This window comes from Rhinichthys klamathensis, unplaced genomic scaffold (assembly GCF_029890125.1).
Source record: "Rhinichthys klamathensis goyatoka isolate OS25496 unplaced genomic scaffold, OSU_Roscu_1.1 h1tg000103l_1, whole genome shotgun sequence".
In the NCBI taxonomy this organism is placed as follows: Eukaryota; Metazoa; Chordata; class Actinopteri; order Cypriniformes; family Leuciscidae; genus Rhinichthys; species Rhinichthys klamathensis.
In genome coordinates, this window is record NW_026606642.1 from 613,098 (window position 1) to 635,015 (window position 21,918).

Genomic DNA, 21,918 nt, shown 5'->3' on the forward strand with positions numbered 1-21,918 from the left:
CAAACCCGATTCTTTGTTGTGCATTTTTGATCGCTCTGAACGCCCGTCTACTCCCGAGTGCATTTTGCCCGAGAATCTATTTATCTCCACACATATGGCAGGTGAAATCGAGGGTCATAACGGCCTTAGAAGGGGTAATGCCTCCGCCCGGTTGCCCACCGAATCGCTTATTTGTGCCGGAGGGATTACGGTCTGACGTTATTCAGTGGGGTCATTGTTCCAACGTGGCTTGTCATCCAGGAGTTAATCGCACTAGTTTTTTAGTCAAGCAACGGTTCTGGTGGCCACTCATGGCTCGTGACATTCACAGTTTTGTTTTGGCTTGCTCGGTTTGTGCCACTGGTAAGACTTCCAATCGACCCCCAGATGGGTTACTTCAACCGCTGCCTGTCCCATCGAAACCCTGGTCCCATATCGCTCTAGATTTTATCACCGCCCTCCCACCCTCCCAGGGTAACACGGTTGTTTTAACCGTGGTGGACCGATTCTCGAAGGCGGCACACTTTATCCCTTATCCACTTTTTACCCAAATTACCCTTAGCTAAGGAGACAGCGTTGACAGTCGTTGATCACGTCTTTCGCTTACATGGCCTCCCAATAGACGTGGTCTCCGACAGAGGACCCCAGTTCGTGTCCAAATTTTTTTCAGAGTTTTGTAGGTTACTGGGAGCGACTGTTAGTCTGTCCTCAGGGTTTCATCCCCAGAGCAATGGCCAAACCGAGAGAGCCAACCAGGATCTGGAAAGGGTGTTGCGATGTTTGGTTTCCAAGAACCCTTCCTCATGGAGTCAACAACTGTCTATGGTGGAGTACGCACACAACACATTACCAGTGTCATCCACGGGTCTGTCTCCGTTTGAGTGTAGTTTAGGGTACCAGCCACCAATTTTTCCCAGTCTGGAGTCTGAGGTCGCGGTTCCCACTTCCCACTACACTTGGACTAGAGCCCGTGAGACTCATACTCCACGTGGGGGCGCGCACCAAGGCCAAGGCTGATCATAGTCTGACCGGGTTCACAAGTATGAATATGTTCATCACTAACTGAGCAAACCCTGATTATATGCAATGAGTAACAGTTATGACACGTGATATTTTGATTAGATTTACATTAGAGGATAAAATAAAGATGAGAGTTAGTATGAAGAACATAGTACATGAAATATGTCTGTATGTTATCCTGTTGTTAAACTGCACAGCTCAACATCACAAACACAGCTAGATCTCCTTCATACGGTATTTAGAGACTCACATGAGGACAAATCTGATTTTTATTGATTTTGAATGTTGATAATGTCACAGTCCGGAGTCAGGGAACTTCTATTCTCATCAAAGGCACATTCTCTGAGTTATTTCCTGAAAGAAAATATACGAGACAGATCATATTAAAGAAAAGCTTTGCTTTTATATATATATATATATATATATATATATATATATATATATATATAGTAAGGAGAGTTGATTTTGATTTATTATTAATGATGATAATGTTACACTGGATACATACTTCTCACACTTTCCTCCACTGGGTTATTTATGTTATCAGTGGATTCTGAAAGAAAACACACGAGACAGATCATGTTAAAGGAAATCTTTGCTTTTTTAGAGAGAGAGAGAGAGTAAGGAGGAGTTGACTTGCATTTAGATTTCTTAATATTAACACAATCATTTACAATTATACACACACAGTGACAGAGTCTGTTCTGACAGAAATCAGAGTGTCATCATACAAACTCAGTCATTCATCTAAATGTCTGACAGGGTTGATCTAAAATAAGATTGTTATTATACTGACATATTTGATTTACTCACCGATTTCTACCCTGAATAAATTAGTTGTGATATTTCCTCCTTCAATTTTGCGTAGCATATAAATTCCAGCATCTGTGGGTCTGAACTTATTGATGGTCAGTGATCCGGTCTGATGATCCATCTTCACTCTGTCTTCCAATGGTGAGATGTTTGTCCCTCCTCTGAGTTCAGCCAGGAGAGTGAATAGTCCAAACCTCCACAGGATCTCTTCAAATGTCTTTATGTCATCAACACCAGTCTCCAGTTTGACAGATTCTCCCTTTTTCACTGACACTGTCTTTATATCATCTGTCTGATCTACACATAGAAACAGAGAGAAACAGAACAGAAAACAGAAAAAGAAAACAAAGTAATAAAAGCAACATGGATAAATTCCTCCATACCTAAAAACCTAAAATGTAGTCATTTTATAAATTAAATTAATGTAATTTCTCATTTTATATACAAATCTAAATTATGGTATAAATCTATTAAACAAGTCAAAAGGCCTCAATTCTCATGTTTGTTGTGATTTTTGTGTTGGACCAATCATATTCTCTGATTCATGTGTGATCATCAGTGTGTTAATTGATGTATATTGTGGTTATGCCAGTAAACAATATCATTTTTTATTGAATATCATGTTTCATTGTGGTTTGTTTTACATTCCTCTTTGTTTTCTCTTTTCATTGTTCCATTAATAATGGTTTTATCCTGATTAACTCTACACTTTATACATTTATAGTGGTGAGCTTGAAAAACTTCTGATAATTTTTACTTTCTATCAAAAGACTGATGCGATTTGATGATTTTCTTGTGCTGATGTGCTGATAAATAATGTGCCATCACTGAATGTTACACTGTCAGATAGTTGTCGAGGTCTTCAGTAACTCACCAAAGACACAAACTATGAATTTCTTTATTGAGCTCTTTCCCGGTCTGCTGGTCAGTAGTTCATAAACTCCAGTATGTTCAGTTGTGGTGTCTGTGATGGTCAGAGATCCAGTTTGATCGTCCAGCTTCGGTCTGACTCTGAATCTTCCATCAGGAACATCATCAGGTACAGAGATTTTCCTTTCAGCAATACAAACGCCTCTAAACATCCACATTAATTTGTCGTCTTTATGTTCTCCATCAGGGTTTAGAGTAATAGGTTCTCCTTGAATCACTGACACTGTCCTCACTTCATCACTCCCTTCACATCAGCAAACAGAAACAGAGAAACACAGAACAGACATTAGCTGGAGAAGAAAAGCAATAAAAGCAGAAAGGCACAAAATCAACATGATCATTTGCTCCACATTTATCACTTGCAAGTTTAACAATAGTCTTTTGTTTAAGTAGTTTTACTTTAACTAAACCCAGACACCTTCATACATTTTAAAAAGTGTGGACCAGCTATAAATGTCACGAACTACACACGGGAAGCAGAAAATCCAATTGCAGTAAGTTTAATAATGAGGGCAATCTAAAATCATAGTCATCCAGCCAGGGGTCAAATATCAAAAATCAATCAAAACATAAGAACAAAAACAAGCAGGTAAAAAGACCTCGGAAGTGGCGACATATAACAAGGACTCCGTAACGAATACTAACACAGACAGGGAATATATACACACAGATCTAACAAGGTGATGGGAAACAGCTGAGTGCAATGAACTGATGAGTGACAGACAGAATGCTGGGAAATGAAGTCAAATGTGAAAGACACCGTGAGAACGAGGACCTCTAGTGACAACCCAGGGAAACACAACCAGACACTGTGACAGTACCCCCTCTCTACGGAGTGGCTACTAGACGCTCCATAACGGACAAAAAAACAATACAAGAGTTCAAGAGGAGGGAGGAACGTGGGAAATCCGAGGGAGATGTCACCTTAGGTGGCCAGGGCGGAGAAGACCCTTCGGGCGGCCAGGGCGGAGAAGACCCTTCGGGCGGCCAGGGCGGAGAAGACCCTTCGGGCGGCCAGGGCGGAGAAGACCCTTCGGGCGGCCAGGGCGGAGAAGACCCTTCGGGTGGCCAGGGCGGAGGCTTAAGAACCGACACCGGCTCAGAAAGAGCCACCGACGCCGGCTCAGGAGCAGCAGACAAGACACCAGCTCAGGAGCAGCAGACACGACACCGGCTCAGGAGCAGCAGACAAGACACCGGCTCAGGAGCAGCAGACACGACACCGGCTCAGGAGCAGCAGACACGACACCGGCTCAGGAGCAGCAGACACGACACCGGCTCAGGAGCAGCAGACACGACACCGGCTCAGGAGCAGCAGACACGACACCGGCTCAGGAGCAGCAGACAAGACACCGGCTCAGGAGCAGCAGACACGACACCGGCTCAGGAGCAGCAGACACGACACCGGCTCAGGAGCAGCAGACACGACACCGGCTCAGGAGCAGCAGACACGACACCGGCTCAGGAGCAGCAGACACGACACCGGCTCAGGAGCAGCAGACACGACACCAGCTCAGGAGCAGCAGACACGACACCGGCTCAGGAGCAGCAGACACGACACCGGCTCAGGAGCAGCAGACAAGACACCGGCTCAGGAGCAGCAGACACGACACCGGCTCAGGAGCAGCAGACAAGACACCGGCTCAGGAGCAGCAGACACGACACCGGCTCAGGAGCAGCAGACACGACACCGGCTCAGGAGCAGCAGACACGACACCGGCTCAGGAGCAGCAGACACGACACCGGCTCAGGAGCAGCAGACACGACACCGGCTCAGGAGCAGCAGACACGACACCGGCTCAGGAGCAGCAGACACGACACCGGCTCAGGAGCAGCAGACAAGACACCGGCTCACCGGCTCAGGAGCAGGAGCAGACACCGGCTCCCGACCAGGAGCAGACACTGGCTCCCGACCAGGAGCAGACACTGGCTCCGGCTCCGGAACAGCGAACACAGGCATGTCCAGGATCCAAGCCAGACACTCCAAATAGTCCATCAGTGTCCTCGCGGCCACGCGAATGGGCATCTCCTGATCCGTCTCTGACCGGGCAGACGTGGCGTGAACAGTCTCTGACTGAGCAGACGTGACATGAACCTTCATTGATTTGGCAGACGTGACATGAACCGTCTCTGACTGGGCAGACGGGACTTGAACAGTCTCTGGCCGGGCAGACGTGACGTGAACCGTCTCTGGCTGGGCAGACGGGACGTAAACAGTCTCTGGCTGGGCAGACGTGATGTGAACCGTCTCTGACTGGGCAGACGGGACGTGAACAGTCTCTGGCTGGGCAGACGGGACGTGAACAGTCTCTGGCTGGGCAGACGGGACGTGAACCGTCTCTGGCTGGGCAGACGGGACGTGACCATTCTCTTGCTGGGCAGACGTGACGTGAACCGTCTCTGGCTGGGCAGACGGGACGTGACCATTCTCTTGCTGGGCAGACGTGACGTGAACCATCTCCGACTGGGCAGATGTGACCTGAACAGTCTCTGGCTGGGCAGACGTGACGTGAACCATCTCTGAATCAGCCTCCAGAAAAGTGGCGGGCTGCTGGAACACGGCCTCCAGGCCTTTGGGGAGGCTAGAGGTCTTCCTCCTCCGCCGTTTCTGCTGGTGAAGTGCGTGCTCTGGGCTGGACGGAAACAGCGCCGGATGAAACTCAGGACTGGATCTCACCAGCCCAGGGTTGAAGAGGGGCCTGAGTGGAAAATGGTGTTGGGATTCCTCTCGACCACCTCTTCCACTGCGACCTCCACGGGTCCCGCAAAACTTGACTAACCGTTCTGACGATTTGTGCTGCCTTGTCGAAAAATGCTACCGTAGCGCGAATCGATCACAGAATGTTGATTAATATTATATGAAATACTAAGTTATGAGTAGCTACTGTATACTGTAGACTAGGCTACTGTTTTTATTTTTAAAACGGTGTGAAAAGTAAAAATTATCAACAAATATTAATCTTTGACTTGTCAAAGCACACCTTTCCTTAGTAACTGAAACTTTCAGTTATTCTTGTTCAGCTGGCTGACCGTACAAATATTCATATGGTAGTTAGCATTTTTTAAAGTGAAATTACATTATAACACATGAAAATTTACCTTTTGTAAAAAAAAAAAAACTGTGAGTCTGCACATGCGCATAACCAGTAAGTAGCAAATCTCGATGGGTAGCATGAATCGTCAGAACACCGGGTCCCCTCAAACAATTCCCTTCTCTCCCGCTCGGTGGCTGGGAAAGAGATATTAAAAAACATACCGCTGGATCTTGGTTTTGACGGAGTCCTTCTGTCACGAACTACACACGGGAAGCAGAAAATCCAATCGCAGTAAGTTTAATAATGAGGGCAATCCAAAATCATAGCCATCCAGGCAGGGGTCAAATATCAAAAATCAATCAAAACATAAGAACAAAAACAAGCAGGTAAACAGACCTCGGAAGTGGCGACATATAACAAGGACTCCGTAACGAATACTAACACAGACAGGGAATATATACACACAGATCTAACAAGGTGATGGGAAACAGCTGAGTGCAATGAACTGATGAGTGACAGACAGAATGCTGGGAAATGAAGTCAAATGTAAAAGACACCGTGAGAACGAGGACCTCTAGTGACAACCCAGGGAAACACAACCAGACACTGTGACAATAAATTGCCACTCAACAATAAATGTGATGTTTAAAGTTGTATAAAAATGCATTCAGAGCACTTAAGAACGGATTTTCTTGTTAAAATAAAACTCACACTGCAATAAAGCCATAAAACGCACCCCGGACAGAAGATCGCAAAGACAGAGCAACAGGACATTGTCCTGTCCAAAAATGTTTCCCTTATCTCTGCATTCCCCTCTCCCCCTGCGTCAACTCACCAAACGTTCACTAAGAATGCCTATATATCACATATGACGTATCTTGTGAATCTATTGTTTTTCCTTTTCATGTTTGGTATCATTTTAAATGCCTCAATGCAATTAGTAAAATGGTCTTAATTTCATTGCAGTCATTGGTATTATGAGAAAGATTGAACACTCAGGAGAATCATGTTCTCCTCTTTGGGTGGTGTCTCTGCAAGATCTGATAATCCACCCCTCTCCTCTGAAACCAGGTGTTACCCCCTGGGGTACACGAATAGACCCAAAACAACTCTAAAATATATTTCTACAAGCCTTTTGTTCTGGTCTGGGTATATAAGGGTAAGTGACAGAGCAGTCTTTGGGAAACGCCCATGCAGTGTGTGTCAGTGGCTTCTCCAGTCTTGCACTCGGAATACACTCACACACAACTGTGTGTCTCTGTCAGGAGCATTTCTTAGAGTCATCTTTGAGCAATTGAGGGTACTGTATGTATTTATTATTTCTGAATTGGCTTTTAATCATTTACTTGTGGAATTGGCATGATACATTTTTACCTGACAAATAAAATATTAGATTTGATTTATTCTGCATTATTCTGAAATCATTATTTCTAGTAGATTAATGTGCAGTCTGGTATTCCTGCAAATCTCTGTCCAGGATAAGATCACACCGAAGGCACTAATGAATGAAGCATAAGGAGACCTTCTGATTTCACAGACTAGTCAAACCACGAACGCCATTCATACAGTTCAGAAGTTCACTGAACTTCATACAGTTCAGCTCACTTAGCACGTCGTTCGTGGTTTGACTAGTCGAGACTGTTTTCCTAAGATGGCTCCTGTCTGTATACGCGAAGTGGACTGTCTTTATAAAATATCTTCTTATTAAACGGTCTGTACACTTACAAAGTTCTCAATGCTTCGTTTTGCATGTAGGGACCCTCATTATGTTGCTGTGATATTGTGCGGCTATTTTGAGCCTTGTTAGTGGTATAAACTAGCGATTTCTTTTTACTTATAAATTGCCCCCATAACTAGCGTTATACGCTAAACAGTTTTTAGAGATAAAACTCTTTACATTCGATTATCATGAAAACAAATCTCAGAGAACGGTTGACTAGGTACCAATGTTTTATTAGACCAAAGGCTCATTTTGCGCCGGAGTTCTCCTTTAATGAATAAATATTTGAAAATATGGGAGAATAATCAAAGATCTAAATTAAATCATAATCAATATTTATGATTATTTTCTAATAAGAAACACAATCTAAATTTGATTATCATTCGAAATTGGAGTCAGATTAACAGATTAAAGTAATATTGAAAATAAATTCTAATAAATAAGGTGAACTTCACCGAAGCGCTGAAAAGACATACACACATCATACCTTCGCCCACAGCACTGGGTTCCGTCGTTGGGCCGATGGGTGGTCCTTACAATACAAAAACAAACCCACAGGTCAGTGCTCTTTAATATCTGTGTATTGATTGTTTCTTTCTAACCTTGCTTTTATGAGAAAACTACAACACAACACACACACATACAAATGTAAAATGTTTGAAACATGATTATGAACATTCTACACTTTAAATCTCTACTGTAGCATAATAAAGCTCAGTATTTCTCTTGCTTTATCAGCTGTAATACTCACGTGCTTGTTTTTTTAGTTCAGAGATCTTGCGGCGATAGTAAAACACACCAGCTCCAGCTACACACGCCAGCAGAGCAAGAACAACGATCGCTGCTATAGCACCTGCAGACAGACCTGGACCTGTGATGATAAAGAGAGAGTCATCAGTGTGAGTGAATCTGTCAGTCTGATCTATTTAAATATGAATCTGATTCTGTTAAAGGTGAATCATAAATGAGCCGCTAATGTAATTTCAGAAATCATGATTCTCCTTTCCACTGTTCATCTTCTATATTGCTGTTTTACAGCAGGAGTTTGATGTGAACACACGACTGTCTCAATGAAAATATTACAAACAGTAATTCAGATTAAACAGTTTAAAAACCTTCAGAAACATGCCAACAGTGTTAAAGCATTTACTGCAGATACAGATGAGCTCTGACATGTTCATAATAACTAACTAACATAAATGATTAGTGCATTAGTTTCTTCCATATTACTTAAATTTTACTTTCTTAGTTAGGAGGAGTCTGAGGAAACTATATATTGTGGGATTCAGAATGATGATGAAAACACAGATTAAGTAGATCGAGTCCATCAACACCCATAAAGCTTCAGTCCTGTAGCTCGTCCTGGGTCGACATTTCATTCAGTAACATTAGGCAGTTTTGATTTTTGATATGCGGTTTAATATTGATGATTGCGTTATTTTACATATGCATCTGATTACATATGACATATCTCGTTTTTGCATCTGCCTCGCATGTGTTTTAATCAGGAGATTCTGCACTCTTTCAGAAGATGTGTAATAGCGCCCCCTACCGTATAACAGTGAAATGGTGGAGAAAGAGTTAAAAATAAGAGAAATACATTTAAAAAAAACATGTCATTTTGATGTGATCAACATTGTAATTAACTATATTAATGTTATCAATTAGGGCTGCCCAATATTGAAGAAAAATGTGATGTGCGAGAATTAAATAAATTGTTAAATATTCGATACGATGCTTTCTTTTCCCAGAAAGAATGTGAAACATATAATTGGATACATTTTTTAAATATAATTTTACACTCTTAAAACAATATCATATCATACGTAAAATCAATTTAACGTTTTGAAGTAGCCTATAAAAATCAAGTCGCAAGTTTGCAAGTTGCGCAAATACTCCCAATGCTGATTATACTGGTGAAATATAACATATTCGAGGACCATATACAAATATTAATATTTATACAATACTACTATTATGGCAGTATAATTAATAGGTGCTTGTGTTGTTAAATTGAGCATATATTTTTCACTGTAATCAGCGAAGATCATTTATACGTGTTAAATAAGGACCCAAGGCTGAAATTACTCCGAACCATCCCTTTAAAATGAATGTATCTGATTTATAAAAAAAACCCCACTATGAATAAGCTATGACTGAAACTTAGTAAATATGAATGTAATTCTGTTTAAACTGAATCATAAATAAGAAGCATCTCACGCCTATCTAAGGTAACATCTGATATAATGATTTCCTCATTCGCTGTTTTACTGTTACAGCATCTGTTTGATTGATTTAAATTACAACATTATAAGTAGTAATTCAGATTAAATGGTTAAATTTACTTTGAAAACATGCCAACAGTCTTAAAACATCTACTACCGATATCTATAACATTATTAATGCATTAGTGTCTTACAACACAGACGAAGAACTTCACTTTACTGTCTTGGGAAGAAAGTGTCAACTGAGAAAATTATAAACAAGCATTCAAATAAATTGCATTTTTAAACTTTCTCGGACCAACAGATAGTATCAGTGTAGTAATATCTTCCATATAAATCAGACTACTACATTAATTGAGTTGAAGTTAGTACTTTACTTTCTGTTTGCAACAGTTACAGCAATAATACTTCAAGCCTCCCGCATGCGATATTTTTTTTCACAGGATGGTAGGGGAAGACTCATGAATATTCATTAGGGAACTCATCCCTGATTGGTCTGATGACCTACCCCCTTACCCCGCCCCTAAACCTACCCGTCACTGGGGGTCTGATGACCTACCCCTAACCCCGCTCCTAAACCTACCCGTCACTGGGGTTAAGACCAATCAGGGATGAGTTCCCTAATGAATATTCATGAGTCTTCCCCTACCATCCTGTGAAAAAAAATATCGCCTCCCGCATGGCACATCTTCTTCAACTGACTTTTCCAGGATAGAACACAACACTTGTAATACACAAATGACACCAAGTGGTTACTCCAGGATACTACAAGTGTGATCATTAGTGAAATGATCAATAACCAACCATTGAAATGTATAATTTTTTCACTGCATATTAATAAAAAAAACCCTGCTTGTCTCAAATGAGAGAACTTGTTTTTTTGTTAAAATTTCAATAATAGAATTTCCTATACAAACATCTTTTAGTATTTTCCCCCAAACCTCTTTGAGAGACACAACAAGCATTCAAGAAATACATACATGAAATATGTCCTTATCAATTTCATTTCAAGATATAATTAATAATTTTCATAAATCTTGTTAGAGAGAGTCAGAAGAGTCAGTAGGATACAATATTAATTAACTTAATTCAGCACAAACATGTGCTGATTTAAATCTAAAATGTTCACACAATTCTGATCTAAATAAATGTATTATTACACTGAAAGACTTGATGTACTCACCGCTGACAGTCACACTGAATGACTTGTGTATGGTCTCTCTGCTGCTTGCAATTATGTCAACTTCATATTCTCCAGAGTCTGTGGGTTTGGTGTGTGTGATGGTCAGAGATCCAGTCCAATAGTCCAGCTGTAGTCTGTCTCTGAATCGCCCATCAGCAACATATTTAGAGGTGTTTCCAGACGCTCTATTGACTTCAGCTATAGAGGATTTTTGATCTCCAAACCTCCAGCGTATCACATCATATTTCTTTGGCTCAAAAACACCAGTGTTTAGAGTGACAAACTCTCCCATGAGCACTGACGGCATTTGATCTACAGACACAACTGGAGAAGAAACAGGAATAGTTACTATTCTTAGTAGTTAATACGACTATAATGCAGCTATTCAGATCTTCATTAGTCCAAAATCACATTTTGAGTCTGGAAAGAGATTTACTGGATAAAGTGACAACAAACAACGTTTAGAAGAGAATGTGTGCATAACATCAAGTAAGTTACATTCTTCTAAGGAGGCAATAACATGAGAAGTGCTACACTGCAAAATCGCCAGAGTTAAAATCCTGGTGTTAAGGACTCTTAGAGTAAAGAGGTACATTTCTGGTGTTGAATTTCAATGTATTAGCATGGCTAGAGTAAACAGCACCCTCTGGCTGGAGAGTTAAACCTCATTAACACTGTGAGTGTATTTAGTTACATCCGGGACATTTATGTGCTTAAACGAGCAACTTTTCTTATAGACGCCAATTTCTTTGACTTGTAATGCGGTGCATACGAGGACGGAAACACAGAAATTAAGTGTTTTAACTGATTTAAAGGGATAGTTCACTTTGAAATTAGTTTTTGATATGTTTTAGCTTACCTCAAAGGCATCCAAGATGTGGGTGTCTTTGTTTCCACAGTATTTTCAATTTTGATATTTTTAGGTCAAACCGTTCTTGTCTGTCAGTCATATAATGCAGGTCTATGGTCACCACCTCAAAGAGCATGCACAGAGAAGTCCAAATTAAACATGATTTAATGACTCGTAAATGTAAGTACACATTAATGGCCTAAGACACGAAACGAGCGGTTTGTGTGAGAAAACGAACAGTATTTATATCGTTTTTACCTCTTGTAATCACAGTCACGTCCAGTACTCTGAGGGCGCAAGCGTCGGAAAGCCCCGGAAGTGATCTCTCGCGCGTGTACGTCACTCATTGTTTACACAGAGGTTTCGGAAGTTTTACCTTTCACTGTGAAGATCTAAACATATTTAGATATACAGGAAATCAAAATGGAAGACGATTTCGGGATATCAACAGACAATGTTCCGAGGCTTTCCGGCGCTTTCCGGCGCTTGCGCAGACCGAAGCGCCCACACCCTCTCAGAGTACTTGGACGTGACTGTGATTACAAGAGGTAAAAACGATATAAATACTGTTCGTTTTCTCACACAAACCGCTCGTTTCGTGTCTTAGGCCATCAATGTGTACTTACATTTACGAGTCATTAAATCATGTTTAATTTGGACTTCTCTGTGCATGCTCTTTGAGGTGGTGACCATAGACCTGCATTATATGACTGACAGACAAGAACGGTTTGACCTAAAAATATCCAAATTGAAAATACTGTGGAAACAAAGACACCTACATCTTGGATGCCCTTGAGGTAAGCTAAAACATATCAAAAATTGATTTCAAAGTGAACTATCCCTTTAAGAAATGTATTTTATAACATCATAGTGTATAACTATATCCATGTGCTGTGTGTGCGCACCTAAACTTTTCTCAGATACGCTTTCTTTGACTCGCGGTGTGGAGCAGACGAGGTGACTTCTTTTTATAGGGAAAACTCAGAAAAGTAAGTATTTTATCTCATTTACAATATGTATTTTATAACATCATATTGATTTATACCGATATTTATATGCTGTGCACACCTAAACAAGCCGAAACTTGTCTGGAGCATGACAAGGAAGAGCTTTTAACTGAAAACACCAGTAGGTTAATGAATTTCAATGTGTATTTTTAAAACATCATATTGATTTAGAACGAGATTTATGTGCTGTTCGCTTCTTGAGTTTTCTCAGAGACATTTTCCTTGACTTACAGTGGGAAGCAGACGAGAAGGTGCATTTAACAGGGAAACTTCCAAAGTACTGGAAGTGTTTTACCTCATTTACAATATTTTGAAACATCATACTGTCAAATCAAACCATTGTAAACTGGACTAATTTAACATGGTAATATTGTTAATTGGTTCATGCATGTCTTATGACCAAATACAACACATTCTCATCCCAAGGCGACGACGCACATGGCACCCTTTAAACGTCAATATGAGACGCTCATCCTCGGGCGTCATCTGACTGACGCTTTTGACCATGCGTCTAAATCCGACGCACATGGCAACCTTTAGCGTCAGTCAGATGTTATGGGTAGGTTTAGGTCTGGGGTAGGGTTAGGGTTAGACCACTAGGAGGCGCGTCTCATATTGACGCTTAAAGGGTGCCATGTGCGTCGGCATGTTGACGCATGGTCAAAAGCGTCAGCTGGCGTCAGTTAGATGACGCCTTCCGATGAGAACGGGCTGCCAAATATGTTATCACGAAGCTTGAACGGTGAGTTTTGATTGTGGATGTGTCGGTTTATTGGATTTGAGTGCTGTTTTCATCCATTTAGTTTGAGAATAACCCTTTTCAATATATTCAAACTCAATATTGAGTGAGTTAAATTGTTCATCATTCAAAGTGATTTTGTGCATTCACAAGTCTTGGAATATGGCACACGAGTCGTATAAACTACTTTGACACTATTTTTACGGTTGATTTTTTTAAGCATTAAAGTGTGTTTTATGTTCAGCAAAATTGAGTCACGTGGGTTTGGAATTACATTTGAGTAAATTATTACTTTAATGTTGTTACAGATGTATCATGCTGGCTTAATAGAAAAATCAAAAGGAGATGATGTGCTTGAAGAGTATAAATTATAAAGAGTATATTAAAAATGTGTCAAGTGGGAGGAGTAGAGTGTAATGTGTAAGCCAGATTTCCATATTTAAGATTATTGATCGTCATGCATAACTTTTATTAACCGTTCGGAGTCTTTGGGCTATTTTGGCCATTTGAGTACTTTTTTTATTTTTTTTATTTTGCGACATAAACAAATGTTTACCATACCAATGTTTTTTTTTTTTGTTTGTTTTTTCAGCACAACATCACCTATATGACCAGACAATTAGTTTTTCACTTTGATGTACTGCAACATACTGGACCCAAAATCACACAAAAAACACAAAATCCGAATAGAAAAATTATAGCTTTTCTACTACAAAACATGCTCAATGAAGCATTTCAAAAGGTTTAAAATGTAAACACAAGTTGTAAATGTCAACATATACAGGTACAATTCAGATATAATCAAGCTATATTTAAAAAAAAAGCGGGTGTAGCCATAGGCTTTTTTTTTTTTTTTTTAGCTTTGCCACTTTTTAAAAAATGTTGTACACACAATTATACAGAGAGCTATAATTAAGGCCTTGCATTCCCAGAGTATGAGGGTTCCCAAATAGTGCAAAAACAACATAAAAAAGTTAAAATAGGCATTTTTTGCTTTGAAACTCTACAAAATACTTCATGTACAATTACACAGATAGCTACATTACAGGGCTTTCATTCCTTGAGTAAGAGGGGTTCCTCAATAGTGCAAATATACCATACAAAAAGTAAAATGAACACAAAATCAAACTATACATACAACTATTTACTACAAATATCAGTTGTTTTTTTAAATTATTTTTATCTGTGCCACTCCTCAAAACAGTTTATCTAAATCTACTCCTAAACTACTCCTAAACTACTCTCAAAATCTACTCAAACTCTTCCAAAAACGATCTCTCTCTCTATATATAATGTATATATTCTCTCTTTGTCTACTCCGTAAATCTCCTGCCTTTCAATTTCGCTTCTTTGCTCAGTTGGCTCCTCCTCCATTCCCTAAAATGTGCAGCCTGAAGAGCAGAGTCAGCAGATGCACACATTTTTCTCCGTTGTGTTTTATGACAAAAACCGACAAAGTTATTAGAATAAATGCAACGCCTGTCGCATCCCATCTTGCGTTCTTTTACGAACGCATACATTTTTTTTATATAAAGTTTAAATGATCATATCTCAAATAGAATTTCAAGCCAGCACTTTCGACAGAAGTGGACGGCAGCGCTCAACGTGACGATTGCTGCGTCCCAATTCGCCTACTTATACTACGCCCTAAAAGTATGTACTCTTTTTGTGAAGAAAAAGTACATACTTTTGAGTGTGTAGCAAAAGAGTAGGCAAGCTTTGGGACATACTACTTCGTCATCTTTAACGGACAGATCTGTCGCGTGCATCAAATCACCGTAAACTGCCCTGTCAATCATCTCGTCACAGTTAAAATCCTCCATTCAATCATAACTTCTTACCATTTCGGAGAGAATTGTTGTCGCACGTTGCATTTAAAAGTTAATGGCTAAACGTATCTATGCAAAAGTTCACAATGCTGCTGCAGATGCAATATAATGTGGACAACATTGAATAAATACATTTTCGTCAGGTTAGATACTGATAATTAATCACTCAAACCCCTTTATCTAAACCTCTCTACATAACCGTCGGTCGCTCGTCCTCCATGTCTGTAGTTTTTGTACACTTTTCACTCGTGATTGTAGTTCTAACCGAATCCTCGTCCAACGCGCGATGGGTTGTGGGCAATATCAGCCGTTAGAGTGCGCAACGATCTGCACTTCGGATTCTGACCGGATATAGTAGACCATCTGGGTCTCTTTGGGACACTCATTTCAACATACTACGATTTGGGACGTACTAATTCTATTTTCGAATACTATTTAGGACGGATAGTATGCGAATTGGGACGCAGCATTTGGTTTTATGCTTTGACGTCTTAAACTGGTCATGTGACTTGATCACGTCGGCGTGATCGGCGACCCCGAAGAGTTAATATTTGTATTTGCCTAATAATAATTAAGAGTCTGACATCTTTCTAGAAAATTGTATAAAAAAATTGTCATTTATAAAATGTAAAAAACAAATAAATCATGCCAAGAAGCATTTGTACACGCCGTTTAGACATAGGCTTACTTATGATTTTTTTTCTCTAAGAAAAGGGGCTTCATCATAATACAGCATCGGTCGGGCACCCCTCCTCCTCCTTTAGCTCACGCCAGCGAGCGAACGCTGGACCAATATTGATCCTCGTCCGGCCTTTTATTTTGTCATCCTCCCTTATTCTCTTTCTAGTCTCCTCCGACAAAACCTTTGGCTTCTTCGTTTTAGTTGCTGCTTCGGCCATGACAACAACATACAGACGGCGAACAAACGCTAGTTGGGCTCTCACGTCAGAATTTGAGGAAGTAGGGGGTTGAGGGGGAAGTGAGGTATGCCGTAAAGCAGTCGAATTTTGTAGTTCTTTTTGTGCTCGGGTTACTACCCGAACCCCGAAGTTACGTAGTGCCAGTAAAAGCGATACAGACACTGTCAGGCTACGGCAGACGTGTCATTCGACCTATTGTAAGTCGATGTACCATCACAAGGGTCTTGGAAATATATTATGAAGGTCGAAAAACTACATAGTGTTGCTTTAAGGCATTGCATGGAATGTTGTCAGAATATTTGGTTGTGCTAATTAACCCTTATAATTCAAATGCAATGTTGAGATCCTAAAAAAAACCTATTCTTAATGATCCCAAGAGTGTGTTTTAAATCTAAGGGTGACCACGCTTTTGCTGCCGCTGGCCCAAGATTATGGAAAAGCCTGCCTTTTGAGGTTAGATCGTCCCTTCAAGTCCTGCTTAGATTCATACCGGTTCTCTCTCTCTCTTTGTTTGTTTTTATTTCATTTTTATTATTTCTTTATTCACTTGTAATGCACAGCACTTTGGGGTTACTGTGTAGCCTGAGTGCTCTATAAATAAACATATACAATACAAATAAAAAAATGTTATGATTTCTGAGTCTGCCGGATGGCTGCACTGGTTTAATCACCTTATGTCACAATTTTGGTCTTATCTCTGTCACGTTTTGGTTTGTTCATGTCATGTTTCCTTTTCTGTCATGTGATCCCTTGTAAGTCATGTGATCCTGCCATGTGTTCCCTTGGCTGATGTGTCATGTTGTCATTGGTTCATTGTTTCATTGTTCACAGGTGTCCCTTGTCTAGTCATTAGTCTTGTGTGTATTTAAGCCCTCATGTTTGCCATGTGTCTTGGTCTATTATTATCTCACTGTAATCTCTGTAGGTAAGTGTCATGTCCTGGACTTGTTTTATGTTTCATGCCATGTTTTTGTTTTGTTAATGTTGTCAATAAACTGCACTTGGGTTCTACGAGCCTGCCTTCAGTGGATATCCTTACACCTTATCACAGAATTGAAACAATCTGAAATCTTAAAGGGATACTTCACCTCTGGAAAGATGAATGTGTATTTAAAATGGGTCATTTATGTAGAAGAAATGTGAAATTATTTTTGAATTTGGAGCTTTCTAGACTGAGAAAAGCCAGAAAATGTATTTTTGGCTTATGTGGATGAAAGACAACAACTCCCAGAATGCACTAGCTTCACTGCCCTAGGAGGCCACGCCTACCGGTAACAGAGCGCAGTAGTTAAACAACAAGTCTAGGCTACTAGTGAGTCTCCGTGATGAGTCTGCCCAAAAATGTGTTTCGAGATCGCCCAAAATGTCCGGGATTCGGCTTTTGCGTTCTACAGTCGCCATTCATCATGTTTACTGTGGCGAGCAGGACGAGTGAGGGCCGCGGGAGAACGGCGCGAGGCCGGTGGCGTGATTACCGATGAGCGACACCTGTGAGACGCACCGCTCTCGTATCTCTCACGGAGGAGCGGGAATTTTCTTAGCAATGTTAAAACGCACATCAACCGATCACTTGTTTAGCGTTCATGTAAACACTTCATTCAGACTCACCAATGGAATGAATTCAGTTAGATTGAAACAAAAGGTGTGCATGTAAACAATGAATGGTGACTGCAGAGAGTAAAAGCTGAATCCTGGACATCGACATGTCCGGCCGGACATGTCCGGGAAAAAGAGGATGGTAACCCCTACTACTCAGCTTTCTCCACAGAACAAGAGCCTGTTAGCTTAGCTTCCAAAAAAAGATGGCTGACACTATGTGTACATTCTGTGAGTGAGATCCCACCCTCTATGGGCGAGTTGAGAACATGCGGGACAGCCTCTACTACTGTAATCTTTAGCCTCTGGCCAAAAAATCCTCCAATGACGCAAAATGATGTTTTTTTGCGTCATCAGAGGATTTTTTCCAGACAAAAAATACATCAATCTCTCGTCTCAGGGGGATATGAGGGTGGAAAGCACGGTAATTCGAAAATACTACAGGTTTTCTACTAATACAAAGCTTAATGCTAAATCCTGAAATATCCCTTTAAAAAAAAAAAAATCCTAATAGCAAAGGAAAGCTTGTATAAAAATATGAAAGGTCTTTTTGTCAATTTTCTTTTCAGATAATCATTATCTCATTCTTAACATGAAAATACTAAACTAAACAATAAATGACAGTCCTTTAACAATTAAATCAGAGAAGGGTAATTATAAATAATTGTGGAATAAATAATTATTAAATAAACAAAACTGACACACTCACCATTGACAGTGAATTTCTTTGATGGTGGCTGTTCACTGTTGACCTGTAGATTATAGGATCCAGCATCTGAGATTCTGATGTTGGTAATTTTGAGATCTCCAGTGTGATTGTCCAGCTTCAGTCTCTCTTTTGAAGGTCCTTCAAACGATATATAGCTGGTCTCAATATCAATTGAAGCAATGAGATTTTCTCCAAACCTCCAGTCAATTTCCTTTATCTGTATTTTTGTATCAGCATGTAGAGTGACTGAATCTCCCTCCATCACTGTCACATCATCATCACCAAACACACCTGGACAGCAAACAGAAACAGTCATAGATGAGACTTAGAGAACACTCTTAGGTCGTTTAGTCTTGCCTAATAAATATCACATGCTTGCTGATATTTGCATTAGATCTGTGTCTACATTAATGAAGGCATGAATAAAGGTCTACTGATTTGTCCATCATGTTTTTGGTTTGTTTGTTTTTAAGCATTCAAAAATAAATAACATAAGAGTGATATACATATAAAACATAGTTCCGGTCCTTGATTATTCGCTGAGCCACATTAAAATACTACTTAAAATGTCTCCTTATTCTTTCTAAACTCTACAAAGCCACAAAACAAGACAATACAAAATGTCAGATCTGGCAAAAGCAAACACATCAAGCTGATGCTATTCCAACATAACTTGCAACCTATACAAACCATCAAATGATTGGCTCATACACCACCAACTACACAAGGATGTGACAAATTTAAAGCTCTGCTATCTTTTCTTCTGCATGTTCAGAGTCCAGTGATGTGCACAAGTTTGTCATAGAGCTCACGCAGATATGTATGTGCACAAACACTTTGTGTATGCAGTAAGCTTGCATGTTCAGCATATTTTTTACATTATTAACAGAAATGCAAGCGCCAAGGGGAAAACGTATTTCTTTATTCACTTGTAATGCACAGCACTTTGGAGTTACTGTGTAGCCTGAGTGCTCTATAAATATATACAATACAAACAAAAAATATAATGATTTCTGAGTCTGCTTGATGGCTGCACTGATTTAATCACCTTACCACAGAATCGAAACAATCTGAAATCTTAATATTTTTTCTCTAATAGCAAAGGAAAGCTTGTATAAAAATATGAATGGTCTGTTTGTCAATTTTCTTTTCAGATAATCATTATCTCATTCTTAAAATGAAATACTAAACTAAACAATAAATGACAATACATATATTTTCTTCTGCATGTTCAGAGTCCAGTGACGTGCACAAGTTTGTCATAGAGCTCACGCAGATATTTATGTGCACAAATACTTCAGCTATGCAGTAAGCTTGCATATTTCTTTCCATTATTAACAGAAATGCAAGCGCCAAGGGGAAAAACGTTTTCACAAACTTTATAGTGAACAAATGAGCTATGTTTCCTTGAGCGCTGGGTGTGGGTATTCAGTGAATGAATGACTGTCTGCAATAAATGTTACTGTGTGTCTAGTCTAAAATATTACATACATAGTCATTGTTTTAGTTTATAAAAAATAAATGGCTCACACCTCGATAAAAATCGAATTTATTTAATCACCAAACTCTGGTAGGCTACCAAGTAGGCTATTATAAAGAAAATGCGCGAAACCGAAAGTTCATTAACAAACAAACAAACAAACCAACACTTACCGCTCGACAATAAAGGGAAAATAATGATAAATGCGCTCATCATATTGATGTGTTTAGATGATCTAAGGAGTTATTTATGCCCTCTGTTCTCCGAGTTCTTCAGCGCTCCGCTTCTGTGCAGGTGAGGCAGTGATTCTGTCCCCTTCCGGAATACCTGTTCCCCTTTACGCAATCATACAAGTCATGCTTAGTTGCCGAGTTACCATCAGAAGAACTACTACTCACAACCGGCGCAACGTCATAGAATGTCTCTGAACAGATTCACGCCCACATTTAGGGGAAAATAAAAAGACTTCCCATAGACTTCAATACAAAATAGCGTCACAAAACAACGTCCGTATAACTTAAGAAATCACTAATACATGTCAAGTAGCTAGCCTATAGGCAGGGGCCCGTAGGAGCAATTTTAAATCTGTGATTTAAAATTTAAAGCACTTAAATGCTCATTTTCTAATGACTTTTAGGAACAGATTGTAGTTAGTTTGGTTGTAAGTATGGGATGGGTACCAAAACCCGGTATTAAACGGGCCCCGGGGCTGAATTTTGAAAGACTGCTGTAACGTTATAAGCTCGGACATTATCGGCTTTGTTGTCGGCAGGGGCGTTGCTAGGGTCTTGATACATTGGGGGCTTAGCCCATCCCACCACCCACCCACCCACCCCCGCTTTTGGTAACTACTACTTCAACTCAGAGGCACATAATAATAAGAAATAATAATATAAATGGGGGGTCTGGGGGACCTCCCCCAGGAAACATTGGGCATTAAACACTTAATTTCCTGCATTCAGGTGCATTTTTTGTAGCTAATTTAATTGATAGGTAAAAAGATAGAATGCTTTATTTGTAGAACTGCAACAGCTATTCACAGAAACACAAATAAATAATACATGAATATTAAATATATAAAAAAATGAATATAAAACTATATATATAGTTGCGTTCTCTCCTGCTGTGTTTAACGACTCAATTCATGCAAGCTAAGCCTATGTCAACAGAGCTCCTGGGTAACTTAGATATAGCCTACCAGAAAATATTAGGGATGTCCCGATATCATTTTTTCTGAACCGATCCAATCCGATACCAAAAATTCGGAGTATCAACCGATACCGGTCCAATACCAGCGCAGTTTTTTTTAAATCAAGTAGAAACTGATAATCACTCTTTTGTGTGTTAAACACAATCTACTTAATACAGACAACTTCATTATAAATAAAAACAACAAATCAAAAAAAAAAAATATGATCATAACCTATGACAAAAATTATATTATAAACTAGATTAGTGGATAACTCAGTAAAATTTAGTCTAGAAAAACAGTATTAAATCTGACCATTTAGTGAAAAAAACATTATTTAGTGGGGAACAAAGAGAAAATAAGTGTAGCACTAAATCAGGTAAAACGTTACACATTGCTCTTTGTATTGTTGTAAAATACATTCATGAAAAACAAGATAAAAATCAGAAAGATCAATTATTATAGGCTATATATAGTCTACTATACAATTAAGACATTTTTAAATGTATAGCACAGCTGTTTAATGAGGCAGCAACATATGATAGAAAGGGCAGAACAGAACAAAAAAAGCTATTAATAATCTTTCATTGCGCAAAAGTATTATGATATAATTATGAAAGACTCATGTGCGGCACACAGCGCTTATGCGCATCTCGAGCGCAGAATGATGCGCTTGAAGCAACACAGTCACAGC

The 21,918-nt window shown here is 39.8% G+C and overlaps 2 protein-coding genes across 2 annotated transcripts in view; both read right to left on the reverse strand.

Moving 5' to 3' along the window:
- The window catches only part of LOC130086893 (uncharacterized), an 832,515-nt gene that overhangs the window by 65,949 nt on the left and 744,648 nt on the right, over positions 1-21,918 (reverse strand). The gene's annotated exons all lie outside the window — the stretch shown is intronic.
- LOC130086895 (uncharacterized) lies at positions 1,251-20,259 on the reverse strand. The gene is made up of 7 exons (XM_056253116.1): positions 20,209-20,259; positions 18,556-18,846; positions 10,906-11,229; positions 2,687-2,986; positions 1,813-2,109; positions 1,508-1,552; positions 1,251-1,353 (listed from the first exon to the last, which is right to left on the reverse strand). Exons 1-7 carry the CDS (start codon positions 20,249-20,251, stop codon positions 1,307-1,309), a joined length of 1,347 nt encoding a protein of 448 aa, XP_056109091.1. The 5' UTR covers positions 20,252-20,259; the 3' UTR covers positions 1,251-1,306.

Coding starts and splice junctions, on each gene's coding strand:
- LOC130086895 (XM_056253116.1), bottom strand. CDS start 20,251: ATGATGAGCGCATTTATCATTATTTTCCCTTTATTGTCGAGCG. Junction 11,230..18,555: donor AAAGAAATTCACTGTCAATG/GTGAGTGTGTCA, acceptor TTTCTTCTCCAG/TTGTGTCTGTAGATCAAATG. Junction 1,354..1,507: donor AGTGGAGGAAAGTGTGAGAA/GTATGTATCCAG, acceptor ATTTTCTTTCAG/GAAATAACTCAGAGAATGTG.